This window comes from Canis lupus, chromosome 12, assembly GCF_011100685.1.
Source record: "Canis lupus familiaris isolate Mischka breed German Shepherd chromosome 12, alternate assembly UU_Cfam_GSD_1.0, whole genome shotgun sequence".
NCBI lineage: Eukaryota > Metazoa > Chordata > Mammalia > Carnivora > Canidae > Canis > Canis lupus.
Genome location: NC_049233.1, coordinates 20,694,201 through 20,712,508, shown reverse-complemented (window position 1 = coordinate 20,712,508; position 18,308 = coordinate 20,694,201). Strand labels below are relative to the sequence as shown.

At 44.7% G+C, this 18,308-nt stretch overlaps 1 protein-coding gene and 1 pseudogene across 3 annotated transcripts in view; both read left to right on the top strand.

Annotated features, from left to right (window-relative positions):
• CILK1 (ciliogenesis associated kinase 1) overlaps positions 1-13,942 on the top strand; it is a 56,963-nt gene extending 43,021 nt beyond the window's left edge. Inside the window, exons 9-15 of one of the 3 annotated variants that reach the window (XM_038554319.1) lie at positions 2,781-3,077; positions 4,523-4,713; positions 4,831-4,979; positions 6,963-7,091; positions 8,138-8,236; positions 9,254-9,376; positions 10,324-13,942. In XM_038554319.1, the coding sequence (XP_038410247.1) occupies positions 2,781-3,077; positions 4,523-4,713; positions 4,831-4,979; positions 6,963-7,091; positions 8,138-8,236; positions 9,254-9,376; positions 10,324-10,478 (1,143 nt within the window). In that variant the 3' untranslated portion in view covers positions 10,479-13,942. Of the gene's footprint in view, positions 1-2,756; positions 3,078-4,522; positions 4,714-4,830; positions 4,980-6,962; positions 7,092-8,137; positions 8,237-9,253; positions 9,377-10,323 lie in introns of all 3 variants that reach the window. The other 2 variants (XM_038554318.1, XM_038554320.1) reach the window with 2 other exon arrangements.
• A 605-nt stretch (positions 13,943-14,547) lies between these two features.
• LOC102156532 lies at positions 14,548-16,347 on the top strand (annotated as a pseudogene).
• The last annotated feature ends 1,961 nt before the right edge of the window (positions 16,348-18,308 follow it).

Genomic DNA, 18,308 nt, shown 5'->3' with positions numbered 1-18,308 from the left:
GCAGGGAGTCTGCTTTTCCCTCTGTCATTTCCCCTGGCTTGTTCTCGCTCCCTCTCAGTAAATAAATAGGGGTGCCTGGGTGGTTTGGCGGTTGAGGGTCTGCCTATGGCCCAGGGTGTGATCTCAGAGTCCCAGGATCGAGTCCCACATCGGGCTCCCCTCAGGGAGCCTGCTTCTCTCTCTGTCTATGTCTCTGCCTCTCTCTGTGTATTTCTCATGAATAAATAAATAAAAGAAAGCTTTTATAAATAAATAAATAAAATCAATCTTTAAAAAAAAGAAAATATCTTGTAAAATCCAGCTCACTCATTTTACAGATGACACAGAGAGAACAACAGATAAGATAGAGTTAGGGTGATAACCATCCTTTTTTATAGCACTTAACAGTTTGCAAATATGTTAGTTACCATTTTAACCCTATGAAGATTCTGTGAAATCAGTGTTAACTGTTTTCACTTTATAGTGAGAGTACTGAATCCCAGTAAGTTTAAGCGATTTCCCCTAATCATCCAGAGACTAGTACAGCTAACTACAGTTCAGTGACAAAGATGATAGGTCTCCTGCTTCATACCACCTGTTTTCTCAACCCGCCACCTCCCCCTGCCATCCACTTTGATTTAGATGATAAAATGCGCCCCAAGAGGTGTGGTCATGCTGTGGCTTCAGCCGCTCCCATGCCTCTTGCAGGCCTCCCTCTGCACTAATGTATCTAGATTCTTCTCGGTGGCCTCCTTGGCAGTTAAATAGCTCAGAATGACACAGGTACCAGTTCTAATCAGAGACAATGATTTGGCTAAACAAAAGTGATGGGGACGCTTGAAGATAGGGCTGATGCGATGCTAGAATTTGGGATAACCAGAGAGACAATAATTGGGGGGTAAGGAATTGTAGAAAAGTAGCTTTCCAAAGGCTCAGAGAAGAAAGAGCTATTTGGTGCCACAAGACTTTGGGTGGCCAGGATTGGAAAGCTCTCAGAAGTGCACTTTGGGGGATGAAAATCACAAAAATTCTGAGGGCAAGAGAAAAGCTGTCTGATGAACATTTTTGTAAAGGTTGTACCCAAGAGATGAAAAGAAGAAATTCTGTAGCAAGGAGCCAAGAGAACGATGTGTACTTTTAAGAATGTGTCAGAAAAGCTAAAAATGGCACCAGAGCAGTTTGCAAAAAATGCCTGGAGCTATAGAGACTTTTCAAGGTAGACGCCAGGATCCAGAACCTCCAGAGTCTCCATGTTATCAGTCTCTTACATATAATCATGATAGATGTTCATAGCTATGTCCTGGAGTTATTAAGAAAGGTTATGTTTGGTAACTTCCATTCAAAAAGGCTGGGGCAGGACGCCTGGGTGGCTCAGGGGTTGAGTGCCTCCAGGGTGTGATCCTGGAGTCCTGGATCGAGTCCTGCATCCGGCTCCCTGCATGGAGCCTGCTTCTCTCTCTGCCTGTGTGTGTGTGTGTGTGTGTGTGTGTGTGTGTGTGTGTCTCATAAGTAAATAAATAAAATCTTTAAAAAAAAAAAAAAAGGCAGCATGGGTGGCTCAGCGGTTTAGCGCCGCCGCCTTCAGTCCAGGGTGTGATTCCGGAGACCCAGGATCAAGTCCCACATCAGGCTCCCTGCATGGAGCCTGCTTCCTGCTTCTCCCTCAGCCTGTGTCTGTCTGTCTGTCTGTCAGTCTCTCTCTCTCTCTCTCTCTCTCTCTAGATCTCTCATGAATAAATAAAATCTTTTTAAAAAAAGCTAGGGGGCAGCCCAAGTTGCTCAGCGGTTTAGCACCGCCTTCAACCCGGGGCCTGATCCTGGAGACCTGGGATCGGGTCCCGCGTCGGGCTCCCCTGCGTGGGGCCTGCTTCTCCCTCTGCCTGTGTCTCTGCCTCTCTCTCTCTCTCTCTGTGTCCCTCATGAATAAATAAATAAAATCTTTAAAAAAAAAAAAAAAAGCTAGGAAATTCAGGGACTAATTCAGAAAGAATTGTAAACCCTAGCACTTTAAGATTTATTCCTTCACTATCTGGAAAACTGGATTGTTCAGAACAACGAACAAGGTTTGTCAGTTGTTGTTTATAGGCAGGGTTTATCTATATCATGTATTACATTCTTGGCATCCCTAGGGTAAAATGTCTGCTCATTTTACACTTGATTCTCAGAGTCTTCCAGGATTATTGTGTTTGGCTGTCTCTCTATATATTTTTACTTTTTATGAACTGAGGAAATTGGCTCATAAAGGTGAAACATTACATTTAAAACACATAGCAAAAAAGTAAAAATAAAAATAAAATAAAATACATAGCAGACACACCTGGTTGGCTCAGTCGGTTATGTGTCAGACTCTTGATTTCAGCTCAGGTCGTGATCTCAGGGTTGTGGGATCGAGCCCCACTTTGGACTTATGCTCAGCAGGCAGTTGGCTTGAGATTCTCTCTCTCCCTCTCACTCTGCCCACCCCTGCCCCCCCCCCAAATAGTGCAGAACAAATAAATTACAAAGCCAGCATCTGTGTTGAGCCAGAATACTTTTCAGAAGTAGCAAAGGTAATAGTAGTGTAACTGGCTGCTTTATCCAAATAATTTTAAGTGTATACATTTTATATTTTAGATCAGGAAAATCATAGAGTATCACACATTCAGTGCTGTTTTCTAGTTGGTTTAGGTTAAGAAAATGTAGTAAACTAGTCCCATGAAATGTGGCTCAGTTAGCCTGATGGTATTAACCTTCCTGGCTAGACTTTTCTCGTAAAGCAGCTCTATGTGTTATTCCAGGCTCTTCGATATCCTTACTTCCAGATTGGGCATCCACTGGGCAGCACCACACAGAGCCTTCAGGATTCAGGAAAAGCACAGAAAGATGTCCTGGAGAAGGCAGGCCCGCCTCCTCACATTAAGCCGGTCCCCCCTGCCCAGCCCCCAACCAAACCACACCCGCGGATTTCATCGAGACAACATCAAGGCAGCCAGGCCCCTCAGCATCTCATATACCCCTACAAAGCAGAGGCTTCCAGGACAGATCACCCAAACCATCTTCCAGAGGACAAGCCAAGCCCATTGCTCTTCCCGTCCCTCCATACCAAGAAGCCTCAGTCGGTAAGGAGTGAAGATTTGCTAGGGAGCCTAGTCTTGCCTGTTCCTCTTCTGACCTCACTTGTTGTGCGAAAGATTTTCAACAATAAGGGTAATAGGGGCACCTGGGTGGCTCTGTTGGTTGAGTATCTGCCTTCCACTCAGGTCTTGATCCCAGAGTCCTGGGATCGAGCCCCATGTCAGGCTCCCTGCTCAGCAGGGAGCCTGTTCCTTCTGCTCCTCCTCCGCCTGCTTATACACTTTCACGCTCTTTCTCTCTTACCAAATAAATAAATAAAATCTTTTAAAAAAATAGAGATAGTAATTGCATCTCCCTGATAATAATTCTTTGGGGGACTAAATGAGTTAATACTTGAAAGAATTTAAAATAGTAGCTGACCCTTCATTAAAATTTGATAAATATTAGTCATTGTTATTATTAATCCCTTTGGACTCAGTTTTTTCATCTATAAAAGGAAGATCATAATGCCTCTCTTTCCCACCAGACCAGGCCAGATCTTTCTCATCTGCTTGGATTGGTGCTCAAAACAATGAGTGTTAGATTCAATAATAACCTGACAAGGGCATCTAGTTACTGGTAGCTTTGTAATGCTGTCAGAGAGTCTGATTTTCTAACAGCTTTATGCAAAGCAGTATTTTTTCTCTCAACTAGTATTCATTCACTGAGGGCCAGCTCCCAACCAACACTGTGAGATACCATGTGAGGTTATAAGAGTGGTGCCTTTAGACTATTTGCTGTACCCCACCCACAACTTTGGAAGCAATATGTTTTTGGAAATCTCCTGTTGTTGCTGATTCTTTAATTAAATAGTATCGAGGTCTACTAAGAAGGCAAAGAAAGCATATTTGCAGTGTTTTCAGTAAAAGAGCAGGATAACTGACATCTGAGCTGTTTTCTCTTGCATTTCTCTTTATGACAGAATAAAGCATGTTAATGATGGATGACAACCTAGCTATCTTCCCTATATGTGAGAGGTACCTTAAGTTTCCTTTTAGGAGCACCTGGGTGGTGCAGTCAGTTAAGCGCCCAACTCTTGATTTCAGCTCAGCTCATGAACTCGGGGTCATGAGGTCGAGCCCAGTGTCAGGCTCTGCACTCAGCATGGAGTCGACTATTTCTCTCTCTCTCTCTCTCTCTCTCTCTGCCTCTACCCCTTCCCTCTCTTCTCTCCCTCTCCTCAAAAAAAAAAAAAAAAAAATCTATTTAAAAAAATTCTTTTTAAAAATCATTATCTTATATAACTGAGTGTCCCCATAGGATGCAAACTGATATGATGTGTGCAGGAGAGGTGAGAGACAGGCCTAGGAATTTTCCATGGTTGCATGTTGGGAATGATATGCCCCCGATCCTACTTTTCATCACCAAGAAAGTTTGGAATGGGGATTACCCATGGGTGAGCTTCATTAATGCCAAATATTGCTTTATCCCCCACTTCTTGGATGCACAGAAAATGCTAGCTGGCCTAGAACCCAAAAATGGGGAGATCAAGCCGAAGAGTAGGAGAAGGTGGGGTCTTGTGTCCCGGTCAACAAAGGATTCCGATGACTGGGCTGACTTGGATGACTTGGATTTCAGTCCATCCCTCACCAGGATTGACCTGAAAAACAAGAAGAGACAGAGTGAAGAGACTCTCTGCAGGCAAGTATGCTCCTCAGCTCTGTAAACAGATCGGATCTGGGGTTTGTAGAACAATCTGTACCTCTCTGATGATGTTTTCAGTCTCATGCTGACCTGAGTCACATTCCCTTGATTCAGATTTGAGAGTGTCTTGGACCTGAAGCCCTCTGAGCCTGTGGGTACAGGCAATAGCGCCCCCACCCAGACCTCCTATCAGAGGCGAGACACACCAACCCTGAGATCTGCCGCCAAGCAGCACTACTTGAAGCACTCACGATACTTGCCTGGTAATAGAAATACTTGCCTTTACTTTCATCATTGATAAGAAACCATTTCCCTGGAATCACGTTTTCACAAAGATTCTGTTTTGGAAGGCAAGTGCCAAGGGCCTTCTAGACCTTCAGAACCAGCAGGAGCATCGTAAAAATACTTGCTGAAACCCAGGCCTCACATTTTTATTTTATATAGTTGTCTAAGATAAAAGCATTTTGTAGTGGAAACTGGGTCCAGGGGCCCCCATATCTGCTCCCCACCCCTACTGAGAGGGAGGAACTGGTAAGAGCCAGGCAGCATGCCTGAGGCCCCTGCTCCAGAGCAGGGTTAGGAAAAATTGCCAGTCCTGTGTGCTCTCAGGAGGAGACCAGGGTAGGAGCTCAGTCACACCACCTGGCAGTATTGCAGGGGGTAAGTATAAACGCTGTAGCTTGATGGTTGCACAAGCCTCCTCTCTCCACATCCTCCATATTCCAAGCTTACAGGATGAGCCAACCATCCGTTCACAAATTCATTCAGTGAGTACATATGTACTGAGCATCTGATGTGTGCTAGGGAAATTACGGGGAACACAGCAGCCAAGTGGGACCACGGGCTGCAGTTTTATTACAGTCTATGCAGTGACTTTGTACAGCAGCCTGCAGCTTATAGTCTAGAGGTGGGAGCCAGACCCTAAACAAATAGGAACCAGTAGCTCAGGTGATACGAGATGTTAAGGGCGATAGAAGGCAGGAAGGAGACACAATGATAGATAGAGTGCTCAGGAAGGGCCTCTCTGAGCAAGTGACTCCTGTCTGGGCCACCAAGAAATGTGGAGGAACAAATGAGCAGGACAAACCAGGCAGATGAAGCAGCAAATGGAGAGGCCTAGGAGGCAGGAAAGGGCTTGGTTTGTGAGGGGAAGGGCAGTGGGGCCAGAGTAGCCAGAGTGTGGTAAGAGAGTGATAGATGTACTAGAGCCCTCTTTGGGAGTCTTCTAAGAAATTTGGAATTTATTTCATAGGCAGCAGGAAGCTGTTTCAAAGGCTTTAATTGGAGAGTGTGCTGGGTTCATGTCCCATCTGTGTGATGAGTGGATGAAGGCAGGCTGTAGCTCTCGTAGCCGGTAAGGGAGTGGTGGCTTAGGCTGGGGCTGGGGCCCCAGGACACATGAGGTGGGAGCAGCAGGCCCTGCTGGTATATTGACTCCTCGCCCTTGACGGGCCTCCTGGGATGACCAAGAAAAAGAGAGAGCAAGTGACAGAGCACAGCAGTGGTCCAGGTGTCAGGGGCAGAGATTCGAACTACAGCCACCACAAGTGAAAGGGAACAGGGAGGGAATTAGTTATTTCTTTTCGGCTCTAGGAGCAGAAGGAGGATAAAAGATGAATTCAGTCTTTCAGTTCTGAAAAATAGCTGCAGTGCCTGACATAAATAGGCAAGTGGGCAGTCACGTGGGTAGTTTGGCTCCAGGTCAAGGTGATTGATAAAGATCCAGGCAGCCTTGGGCGTGAGGGAGTCAGCAAGGGTCACCAGTGCAGACCCAAGTCACCAGCACTTAATGGCGCTCATGGTCCAGGTCAGGTGAGAGGATGGATCTGGGGGACAGGATGCAGAGAGGAGAGCAGGGGCCTGCAGAGCTGGCTGGTAGAAGGGGGATGGAGAGGACTTTGGGAAGGTGACAGACAGGCAGTGACCCATGAAGGGATACAGGTAGGAGTGTCCAGGAACACTGACGCCCAGGATACCACCAGAGGGGCCAAGACAGAAGACGTGAGGCAGACCTGTTGGGAGAAGGTCAAGAGACCTCTCTCGGGCTGCCCACCAGTGAGACAGCATACTCAACCCCAGGACGCAAGCTTTCCTCTGCTGTCTATCAGACAACATCACAGCCAGTTTTTGCTCTGTCGAGCTGTAGGAAGCTTGGATGAATAGGGTTCTGTGATGAGCTTACCACTAAAATCTGGTACAAGATGAAATATGTCTTTTGCATTTGAAACTCCTGTCTTCCCTATTAGGAATAAATATAAGAAACGGCATCCTTCCAAATCCAGGCAAGGATTTTATTCCATCTAACCCGTGGTCTAGTTCTGGTTTGTCTGGGAAATCTTCAGGAACAGTATCGGTAATCAGCAAAATAAATTCAGGTGGGTAATGATCATTAACCCCTAAATGACAAGAGGCAAATTCTCTGGATGCTGCAGGGTGGGTCCAGAGAGAAGAGACAAGAGGGTTTTCTAGGGGGGAAGCCCAGGGCCCCTTTATCAGGCCTATGCTCCTGTCTCTTTCTGGGCAGCAGGCCCTGGGTACTCAGCCAGCGACTCCAGGGTCTGCCCTCAGGAGTAGCCAGGGCATCGGGCACCTCTGACTTCCGAGACCCTGCCCTACTGGACCTCCAACCTAGCTCCATCCTAGTGGAGCATTGTAAAATGCCTTGCTCCATCCAGCTCACCCCCTCCTCTGATGACCCAGCTTTAGCCCCAGAGCATCCGAAAAACCCCCTCCAGTTTGTAGGTGGACAGCTCAGAAGGCACAATGATAGATAGAGTGCCAAAAAAAAAGCGCCTCACTTTTTTTCCCTCATCCTCACTTTTTTAAAAATGAGTAAATGAATTTCATAAGCCTTCCAGGTGGGCTAACCCCATTCCCAGTAGACCAGTTTTCCACATCACTCTCCCCAGACAGGTACCTGCCACCAGCTCAAGGAGTCAAACTTTGCAAATATACATGAAGTCCACTGTTTAGGCCTTCCTACCTTTTCTCTCTTCCCCTTTCCTTCCCCTGACCATCACCTGATTTGGGTGCTTATTATTTCTCTGCATTCTTAAAAGATTCATGAACCACTTAGTATATTTTTGCATGTTCAAAAATTAATATGAACATAATTCTGGATCTCCACTCATTTTAGTAATTATATTATACTGTAGCAATTAAACATATATGTAAGACACACATAATAAATATTGTATAACATAAGTATATACATATATAATATATATACTGTATCATAATCTATTAGTTTTACTGGACCATAATTTATTTATTCTTCCTTTCTCGATGAGCGTGTAATTTGTGAACAATCTTTGCCATGAGAAAGGGTGCTGAGACGAACCTATTGTTGTGCACCCATGTGAAGGTTTCTCTGGGTATAATGTTAACAGGTTAAAGGGTGTGCTCATCTTTGACTTTACAGATGTTGCCAAATTGCTCTCCAGCAGGGTCTGGGAGTTGTGCTGCATCCTTGATGCCACTTGGTACTGTCAAGATTGCAAAATGTGTGCCGGTCTGATAGGTGTGAGATGGCATCTTATTGTGGTTTAAACTTGCATGTTTACTAATGAGGTTGAGCATCTTTTCTTGTGTTTCTTGACTATATTTTTTCCCCTTTTGTGACTTACGTGTTCAGATTCTCTTCGCATTTTTTTTCATATCTATTCACCAAAAATACAAAATGTGCTCTAGCACAACACAACTCCTCACACATGCTTTGCCACCATGCCTTAAGCAGTTGCCAGGAGCACTGTGTTGTGAAGACATACAATAGCTCTGCCACACATTCCCTCTTTTCCCACCAGATGTATCTTCCATTTGTATAATGGCCCATAATAACATCTTTCATCATTCCGTGTGTACCTTAAGTCTTAATAAGGTTTAGAGATATCCATTCATCCATCCAGAATGTATTGATTACTGCTACATATAAGGCATCCCATTAACCTCCCAGAATACTAGGATGAGTAGCATACAGTTCCGGGCCTTTAAGCACTCTCAATATGAAAGTGTCATAAAAAGTGAATATATTTAGTAGAAGTTATTAATTGTTCTGATGAGAGGCAAGAGCATTTAGTGTAGGATTACTTGTAATAGCTAAATAATTAAGGTCACCTGTGTGCTGTTCAGTAAGAGAATGGTCCAGTGAACTATGGTTTAGCCATATTCTAGAATTTGTATATACTGATATGGAAGGATAACTGTTCTCTGTTATGAAGTGGAAAAAGTGAATTTCAGAACAGGCTAAACCTTTGATTCCGAAAAAGAAAGAAGACCGCAGATTTCCCTTTTCTGGAACCAGGCAACCCTCCAGACTCTGTTCAGGTCAGGCTGCGGGAGCGGCACTGTCTGCTGTCCCTCTTCCCTGTCTTTCCGACAGTGTGGTGTGTAAGAATGCTCTGCTCGCATTTCACTGTTTTTATTGTATTTCCCCCCTAAAAGTAAAAACCTAATTCTTTATTGTTCTGCACCTGTGTAACTATGTTGGTGTTACGTGCACATGTCTTTGTAGTAACGAGCTTTTGCTTTTGTGAATCAGTTGGTTCCGGTTCTACAAGTTCTAGTGGACTGACTGGAAACTATATCCCATCCTTTCTGAAAAAAGAAGTGGGTTCTGCTATGCAGAGAGTACACTTGGCACCTATTCCAGATCCTTCCCCTGGTGAGTTCTATTTTGGATTATTCATGGATCAGTTCATCAAACGGTTATCGAATAACAATTTTGTGCCAGGCATGTTGTAGGCTGAAGACCCACCAGTGAAGGAGAAAGACAAGACTCCCTGTCCCATGAACTTACACTCTGCACAAAATAAGTAAGCCGAATCAAACGCTCACCAGTGCTAAGGAGAATTAAGTAGGCAGGATATAGGCAATGTAGGGGTCGGAGTGTGTATTTTAAAGAAGGTGGCCAGAGAAGACCTAACCACCAAGGAGATGTTGAGTGAAAGTGTGAAGGAGGCGAGAGGGCTAGCCATGTGGTGTGGCTGAGACTGTCCTCAGCACAGGATTCCTAGTGCATGGGCCTGGAGGCAGGATAGGCAGCCATATTCCCGGAAAAGCAGGGAGGCAGATGGCAGGGGTGGTGTGAGTGATGGGAGGGGAGTGGGCAGGAGAGAGAGGTGACAGGAGGCAGGGGTCTATGAGGCCCTGCAGGCCACTGTAAGCTTGCCATCACTGACCGTGAGCGACATAGGAGCCACTGGAGGGTGTCAAGCAGAGGCGTGAGGTGATTTGACTTCTATCTTGCAGCCTCACTCAAGTGCTGGTTGTCACAAGATCGGAAGCAGGGAAACCAACTAGAATTACCCAGGCAGGGAAGAATGGGCCAGGGTGCTAAGAGCTGAGCGGGGCCAGATTCTGAGTATGTTGGGGAGGTAGAGCCAGTAGCATTTGCTGACCAGTGACAAGTGGGCTGTGAAAAAAGAGGCATCAGCAATGACACCAGTATTTTTGACCTGACACTATAAAATGGAAGGGAAGACTATGAGTATCCCACCAGGGCTTCTCCTGAACTCTCGTTTTCTGGTATTTTTGTCGCCCAGATGCATTGATTTGCTTTGTTTGCAGGAGTCCCATATCAATCAGACCCACCTTCCTCTTTAACTGCAGGCTATTCTTCCCTGAAGGCTGTGAGACCTCACCCCGGGCGACCTTTTTTCCACACCCAGCCTAGAAGCACTCCTGGGTTGATGCCACGGCCTCCAGCTGCCCAGCCAGTGCACGGCGGGACGGACTGGGCTTCTAAGTACGCTTCTCGGCGATGACCGGCACAAAGCTTCTGGGCGCAGGGAATAGCAAGACACGGTCCCTCTGCCAGTTGGTGTTCTGCCGGCAGAAAACTTGTGAAGGGTATAAAAGCAGACACTTTATATAGTTATTCTTCTGAACTAAGACATTTCAATATTCTTTAAAAAAATTTTTTTTAAATATTGATTTGAATGCAATACCCTTTTTTTGTACAAAATTATTTTATTCTAAAACTGGGTCCCATTATTTTCTTAAACAGCAGCATTTTGTATATATGGATTATGTTTTAGCATTTTATACGGTCAACTTTGTAATGAACTTTTTAAAAATTAATTGATTTTCCTTTGGGGTTCCAGATAGTATTTTATACAGATTTTTAAAAATGTAATAATATTGATGCAGTATTGCAGCAGGGGTGCAATTGAAGGCTATGTGATAGAAGGTTATTTACTCAATGCGTGCAGGTATTTGTGAAGTGGTTAAATTTTAAATGTGGCACACTGGTACTTCAGGCTTTCTTGGACTAAGCTCAGCACTAGATAAATGAACTTCTGCTTTTCTCAATATTATGATCCTGGTTTGATTTTTTTTGATACCACTGTGCTGTTCTAAAAGTACTATTATGCAATCAGTCTCCCAGATGAAAGAACTCTAAATATTTTTTGAAATTTTGACGACAACCCTTTTTGGTGGTTGGAGATATGCAAATGAACCATTTTATCAGCTATGCCATCGCATCCTATTTTCTCCCATTTTTTCCTTCCATTTTTGAAATCAAACTATGTAAGTACCCACAAAAGGGAAGCTTTTCAAGTCAACAGGTTTTGAACAGAAAGGTCAACACAGTCCGTTAAACTTACATCCCAACCAAGATACATGACCAAAAAGCTGAGTGTCAAAGCAGCAGAAGATTTTCTTTATTGTAATAACTGATTGAATTTTGCATTCAGCTCAGTTCTCCAGGCCTGGCTAGGAACAGACAATGAATAATCTGCCCTAGCCAAATTCTCAGGGCATTTTGGGGAGCAGAAAAAATTTATGGTAGAGGTTCCACTTATCTGGGAAGTCATAGCTACCATGATGTTAGTGTCTATAGTGTGCCACATTTGAACTCTTAACAACTGTAGTTTCTTCACACAGTGGGAACTCTTATTTGTTGGACAGAGGCTGTTCCATTGAGAGGCATGTTTACAGCAATTTTAAAAACGACAAAGCTAGTTTGGAGTCAGAAAAAGACAAAAGGTCCACTTTTTGTCTCTGTAGGGCATGTCTGCCTCCACCTGTGGTTACCTGGAAGGCAAGAGTGAAGGTCTCGGCCAATGAACACGAGACAAACTCCATAGTGTATTGACTCACATTCTCCCAGGCCCCAAGCTACTCTCTTTTGGTTCTGGGTGCCAGGGTATAAGCAAGTTGAGCCATATGAAATTGTCTGTCATTTCTGGAGGTTAAAATGATATATTAAAGTGAACATTGGCACTTTGATAAGATTCAACCCAATAAGTTGGCACATGATTGGTTGGAGGTATTAGTAATGTGTTGCAGCCAGAACAAATTGCCTTGGCTCCCAAAGAGCCCTAATCTAAATCAGGGAGTAATTTTTGCTTTGGAGAATCTGGTTCAAAAATGTACTTGAGCAAGCACTATGATCCCGAGAGGCATGAGAGAAGCACCTAATGGATGTGGATTTGATAGGTAATATTTTCTGTTAACAAACTGGCAGCAAAGCTTCAGAAAACAAATATGTAAATGTAAGCACAACTTGAAGCTGAGTTCACTTCTGTATTATATCCTCAACTCATTATCTAAAGCAACAGAAAATGTGTTTTCAGAGATGAGTCCTTTACTGCAAGTAATATTTATTTTCCCTTTCTGTATTATGTATAAAAAGTAAGTTAATCTGTAACCTTACCCAGCTTGCTGGAAAGCTGGTTTTAAATTGTAAATACCTCTTAGAGAAGCAAATGGATTGTGAATACCATATTCTTGGCACTCTAGCTCGTGTTAAGGTCATGATTTTTTTTTAAATTGAGAAATCTAATCACATGGTTATTACACATTATAAAATTGTTTGCATAATATTTTTGTGGGCCCAAATTTAGAAGATATTTCTGTTTTTGTCCTCTTACTTTTTGCTTTATTTATGAGCAAACGACTTCCCTTAGGAAGCTAAACACATTTATCCATGTGAAAGTTGAGAAGCTGATGTGCAGTTGAGAAAACTGGAAGACTGAAAAAACAATGTAAATTCTAAAGAACCAGCAAAATCCTAGTAAGTTCTCCCTCCCCACTCCCCACCGTAATGGGTAAAGGACAAATGTGTATACACACTGTTTACTATAGAAGGGAATTGTGATCATTTTTTTGTTAAGTGAAAATCAAATGCTACGTGGTGCATATATTTTTTAGTTAATAGAGAATTATAAAATGTACTATAGACACCAAGAGGAATGAGGAGTTTCACTGTATCTATCCATGACTATACCTCATTTCCGGTCAGAAAGCTTTTCAGGATGTCAGGAAATGGTACAGGGATGGCTCCAGTGATAGCGGTGTGCCTTGGGGTACATGTATCAACTGCGAGCCAAGCTGCGTGGGCATAAAAGCTACTCCTGGTGTGATTGTTCATCTTACAGTAAAATTCCATGAATCACTAAGCATTGCTCAGTAAGTAGGAAGAAAATTGATTGTCAAACAGTTTTTTAGAACCCTCTCTTATAGATAGCCTAAAGGACCGTATCCATCTAACAAATTGACACTGCATCATCTTCTGACATTATCAAAAATTGAACACGTTCAAGGTAATGCCTAAGTACAAAGACCGGTACTACTGGAGCTCATGGACACCATCTTTTCTCATGAAGTAGCGTTTCCCTACCATCAAGCCATCGTTTTGTGCCATGTAGGAGAAAAAGAATGCAGGCTGTATGATCCAGCTCAGTGTATGACCAAAAGCAATATGTTTATAAGAAAATGTTTGACATGCTAATTATTTTATATCATTTAAAGCATACTGTAGCAACTCGTTTGTTTAATATATGTGCTTAATTTTTAGAATGATTTTTACAATTTCCAACCAAAGTACTGTATTTTATATAACTTATTGTGAGGACCCTCTCATGGAAACCATTAAGAAGACAAACTAGAGGCAAGCATCACATTAATCTGTATTACCTGTTTCTTATAGACACTGTGCTAATGTGAATTTGAAATGACCCGAGCAGTCTTCTGATCTCAGATATCTTAGTACTGATAGCAGTTTAGTCGCCTGATTCTTACAAGGGAACAACTGAGAATATATTTATTTAAAAAGCAAATATTCAGAATGATGAAAATAGAGGCGGACAGAAAACCACAGACACAAGCCCCTTCTGAAATAAAATATTGCTTTTTGAATAGTTTGTCCTAAGGTGTTTAAAAACGTTAACTTTATGTAAGGAAATTCTACCCTAAATAAAGTGACAGTTAAAGAAAGAAAAAATGATTTGAGTGTTCTGTTTTTGCTCTCATTGTTCTTCCATCAAAAGGTAACAGTGGGGTGCCTGGTGGGCCCAGGTGGTAGAACATGGGACTCCTGATCTCAGGGTTGTAAATTCCAGCCCCACATTGGATATAGAGATTACTTAAAAATAAACTCTTTAACAACAGCAAAAAGATAACATCAGAATTTCCTAATGTGAAATTTTGATATTTTATAACTTCTTAATGGTTGGTATAGTTGTACTGCTATGAAATTGGAAGCATAAGCTTAGAGCAGCAGTTTAAAGAGTTATCTTGCAACCTGGAGACTTTTATTGTTATTTTTATTTTTTTGGAGGCTTTTAAAAAAAATTAGCATCTAGCAAGTTAGGTGACTAGGAATGTTTTAAAAAAGAAAAAGACAGGATGCCTGGGTGGCTCAGCTATTGAGCGTCTGCCTTTGACTCAAGCCGTGATCCCGGAGTCCTGAAATTGAGTCCCACATCAGGCTTCCTGCACTGACCCTGCTTCTCCCTCTGCCTGTGTCTCTGCCTCTCTCTCTGTGTGTGTCTCTCATGAATAAATGAATAAAATCTTTAAAATAATAAAAAGAAAAAAGCAGGTGGAAACAATTTCTTGTTGCTGATTTCATCATGCCTCATGATTAATACCTACCTTCCATGTTTTCAGCTTTTCACAGCATACTCCTGTGTACAATATAAACCTTCAAACCAAACTCATCACTTCATGAATTACATATAGGATTCCATGGGAAATTCACTTCCCAAACATTCTTTGGATCCTTGAAAGACTTTTTTAGGAACACAGTTTACCAAAGGTGTATTGCTGAATCTGTCACATTAGAACACTGCTGCCCTGACTGTGAACTCAATGGCATTTATCTTTTTGGAATCCTGTGCCCAGCCTGCTCCTTCAGAGGGCCTACAGATTTGGGCTCTCACCATCCTTCCTGCTAATAAAATCTGCTGTTGAGTTCTCCCACTTAGAAGCAGCTTCTCGCCTCCTTGAATCTCTATCTGGTTCAGCCTTCTTGCCTCCACTCCAGCCTCCCCCCCCCCAATGCCCATCAGGGTGACCCAGAAGTCCTACGAGGTGTCTACCTCTGGCCTAGGATCTTCAATAGCAGCTCCTACATGAGTGCGCCTGGCACATATGTCAGTTCCTCTGCCTTCTCCCAGGTGGGCAGCAGCAGCAGCTTCCAGGGTGGCTTGGACACCAGCAGGAGTGTGGTTGAAGGCTACAGCGGGTCTATGGAGGGCACAACAGCTGTCCTAGTGAATGAGAGCCTGCTGAGTCCCCTAAAGCTGGAGGTGGACCCCAACATCCAGGCCATGGGTACTCAAGGGGTCAAAACCCTTCTCAACAGGTCTGCGTCCTTTATGGACAAGGTATAGACACTGGAGCAGCAGAACAAGATTCTGGAGACCAAGTGGAGCCTCCCGCAGCAGCAGAAAATGGTTCAGAGCGACACGGACAACACATTGGAGAGCTTCACCAACGACTTTGGACCACAGCTGGACACAGCCAGGAGCAGCTGGAGCTCCAGGTGGAGTGAGGCAGTGTGCAGGGGCTGGCGGGGACCAAAGGATAAGCAGGAAGAGACAGGAGCGTGCAGAGATGGAGAACGCATCTGTTCTCAGCAGGAAGGCTGTGGGTGAAGTTTACATGAATAAGGCAGAGCTGGAGTCCTGCCTGGTGGTCCTGGCCGGAGAGATGGGCTTCCTCAGGCCGCTGGTCTCTGACACCTCCGCTGTCCTCTCCGCGGACGCCACCTGGCTGAGCTGGAGGCTGCCCTGCAGCGAGCAGAGCAGGACATGGGGCAGCAGCTGCATGAGCACCGGCAGCTCAGGAATGTCAGGCTGGTCCTGGCCGGAGAGATCACCACCCACCCAAGCTGCTGGAGGCTGGGGAGAGCCAGCTGGAGTGTGGGATGCAGAAGGTGAATATTCATACCAAACTCACCAGCAGCTACTCCGGTGCTGGGCCTGGCCTCAGCTACAACCTGAGCCCCTTCTAGGCCAGCTTCGCCTGTGGTGGGGGCTCCAGCTCCTTTGGCAGTGCCATTTCCACCAAGGCCATGTTTGGTGAAGAAGATGAAGACCTGTGACAGGAGGCTGGTGTCTGAGTCGTCCAATGTGCTAAAGGAACAGCCGCTGTGGTCCCTCCCAGCTTCCCCATCCTGTGCCTGCCATAGACTTTGGGGGAAGAAGCTGTGCAGGGGAGCAGTGGGAACAGAAGACCCACCTAGGGCTCAGCCCCAGTCCTCAGCCTACCCTTCGGGGGAGTCTGCTGCCCTTAGTACTCCCTCTTGCTCATGCCTCAACTAAAACACATGCAGGTGTCTTTTCTAAAATTAAGCCTTGGGGTGTCTGGCTGGCTCAAGTTAGTAGAGCATGCAGCTCTTGATCTCAGACTTGTAAGTTGAAGCCCCAGGCTGGGTGTAGAGATTACTTAAAAATAAAATCAAGGGACGCCTGGGTAGCTCCGTGGTTGAGCATCTGCCTATGGCTCCGGGCATTATCCCAGAGTCCTGGGATTGAGTTCCATATCAGGCTTCCTGCTTTTCCCTCTGCCTATGTCTCTATGTCTCTGCCTCTCTCTCTCTCTCTCTCTCTCTCTCTCTGTGTCTCTCATGAATACATAAATAAAATATTTTTAAAAAATCAAATCAAAATAAAATAAGATAATAAAATAAAACAAAATAAAGTTTCACTTGGTTCAAGTCAGTATAGCTTGGGACTTTTGATCTTGGGGTTGTAAGTTAGGGTCCGAGGTTGGGTGCAGAGATTACTTAAAATCTAAATGAAATAAATAAAGTCTCAGTTGGTTCAACCAGAAACAAATCAACAAAAATAAAACTCTGCTGTTGAGCAGTGATATCACCAAGATGGGAGCATAGGTTGTTTCTAACTTCATGACCTCTCACCAGAACAACCAGCAACTATTCATAAATGAGACACCACCGCGAATCCTAGAAAAAGCAGTTGAGGCGGAAGCGCCTCCTGCCCCAAGGAGACCAAGAGCTTCTACATTAAAAGGTAAGAAGTGACTACATGTTGACTGCATTGCCCCTCCCCCAAGACAGTGTAGTGCCACACAGAGAGGTCTCCCCTGAGCCTCTGGTTCCTCCAGTGGGAAAAGAGCCCCCCAGGGGGACAACTGGCCTCCCTCCAGCATGTGGGTCATTTTGTAAGAGCCCCTCCCTGATCTCTCACCAGGGGTTGTGCGGGGGAATCTGCAGCTACGGGGGATCTGACCGTGACGGGGAGGAGGGGGGCCTTGCAACAAGCAGCACGCAGATCTCAGCTGACCGAATTCATACTTGCAATGCCCAAGTAATAATCCCAACCAGCAGCCTCACCTGCTGTGGAATGTCTCTCAGCCTCATCTGACCAGAAGGGCTGGCGACAAGTCCTGGAAGCTGTGTCCCAGCAGCACTTAAGCTAAGAGGTGACTGAGCAGAGGAGATCCCCCACGGAGCAAAGCCGGTATGGGGTGCAGAGTGTTCCCATCCTATGCATAGGCAGGGGGAGTGATTCACAGCCACAGCTGAAGGTAGCTTCTGGCTCCTCCCAATCTAAGAGCCTGTTTGGGAAATTGGGAGTAGCCAGGAGCACCCATTCCCTTCCCACCAAGCAAGGAAGCTGAGATATGGCCCTATTGCTGTAGAGAGTGTCTTTTGGCCCCATCTGATTAGAAGGGCTAGCAAAAACACCTAAAAGCCATGTAGCCCAGCAGTACTCAAGCCTAGAATCAGTCAGAGCCTACAGTTTGGGGAGCAAAGCCAGTGGCCCTGTTCAGTCAGGGAACTGGGGTAAGGGTAGGCTTAATTTCTTTCTTAATTAAGAAAATAAATGAAGAGCTTTACCAACTTTACTGCTTCTCCTGCTGCATCCAGGCAGGAAATCTGATTCACAGCCCTGCTCATCACTGAATACAGACTTCAACGTGTCCAGCCACAGAACCTAACCAGAGCACATGGGAAGCTGTATAGCCCATTCAACAGCCCCATATACCGTGACACTTGAACAGAGCACAGCCCATGGCTTTCTTCATCTGCAGGGCAAAACCAATGGCCCCACCCGAAGACAAAATTCAGTGCAAACTCTGGCCTGATGTGGGTCCCCAAACAATGAGCTATATAAGACTTGGGTTCTGTCCTGCTACCCTGCTAAGACAAGGAAGTTAATTCATAGCCCCATGTATTACTGAATATAGTCCCCAGTCCTGACCATCTAGCAAGACTCACCAGAGAATTCAGGCACTGTGGGGCCTATACTAGAGCCTCACTTGGATAGGGAACCAAGTCAGCAGTCCCATCCAACTGTTCTCATCCAGTAGCATACTCCCCCTCCCCCATTCTCAGA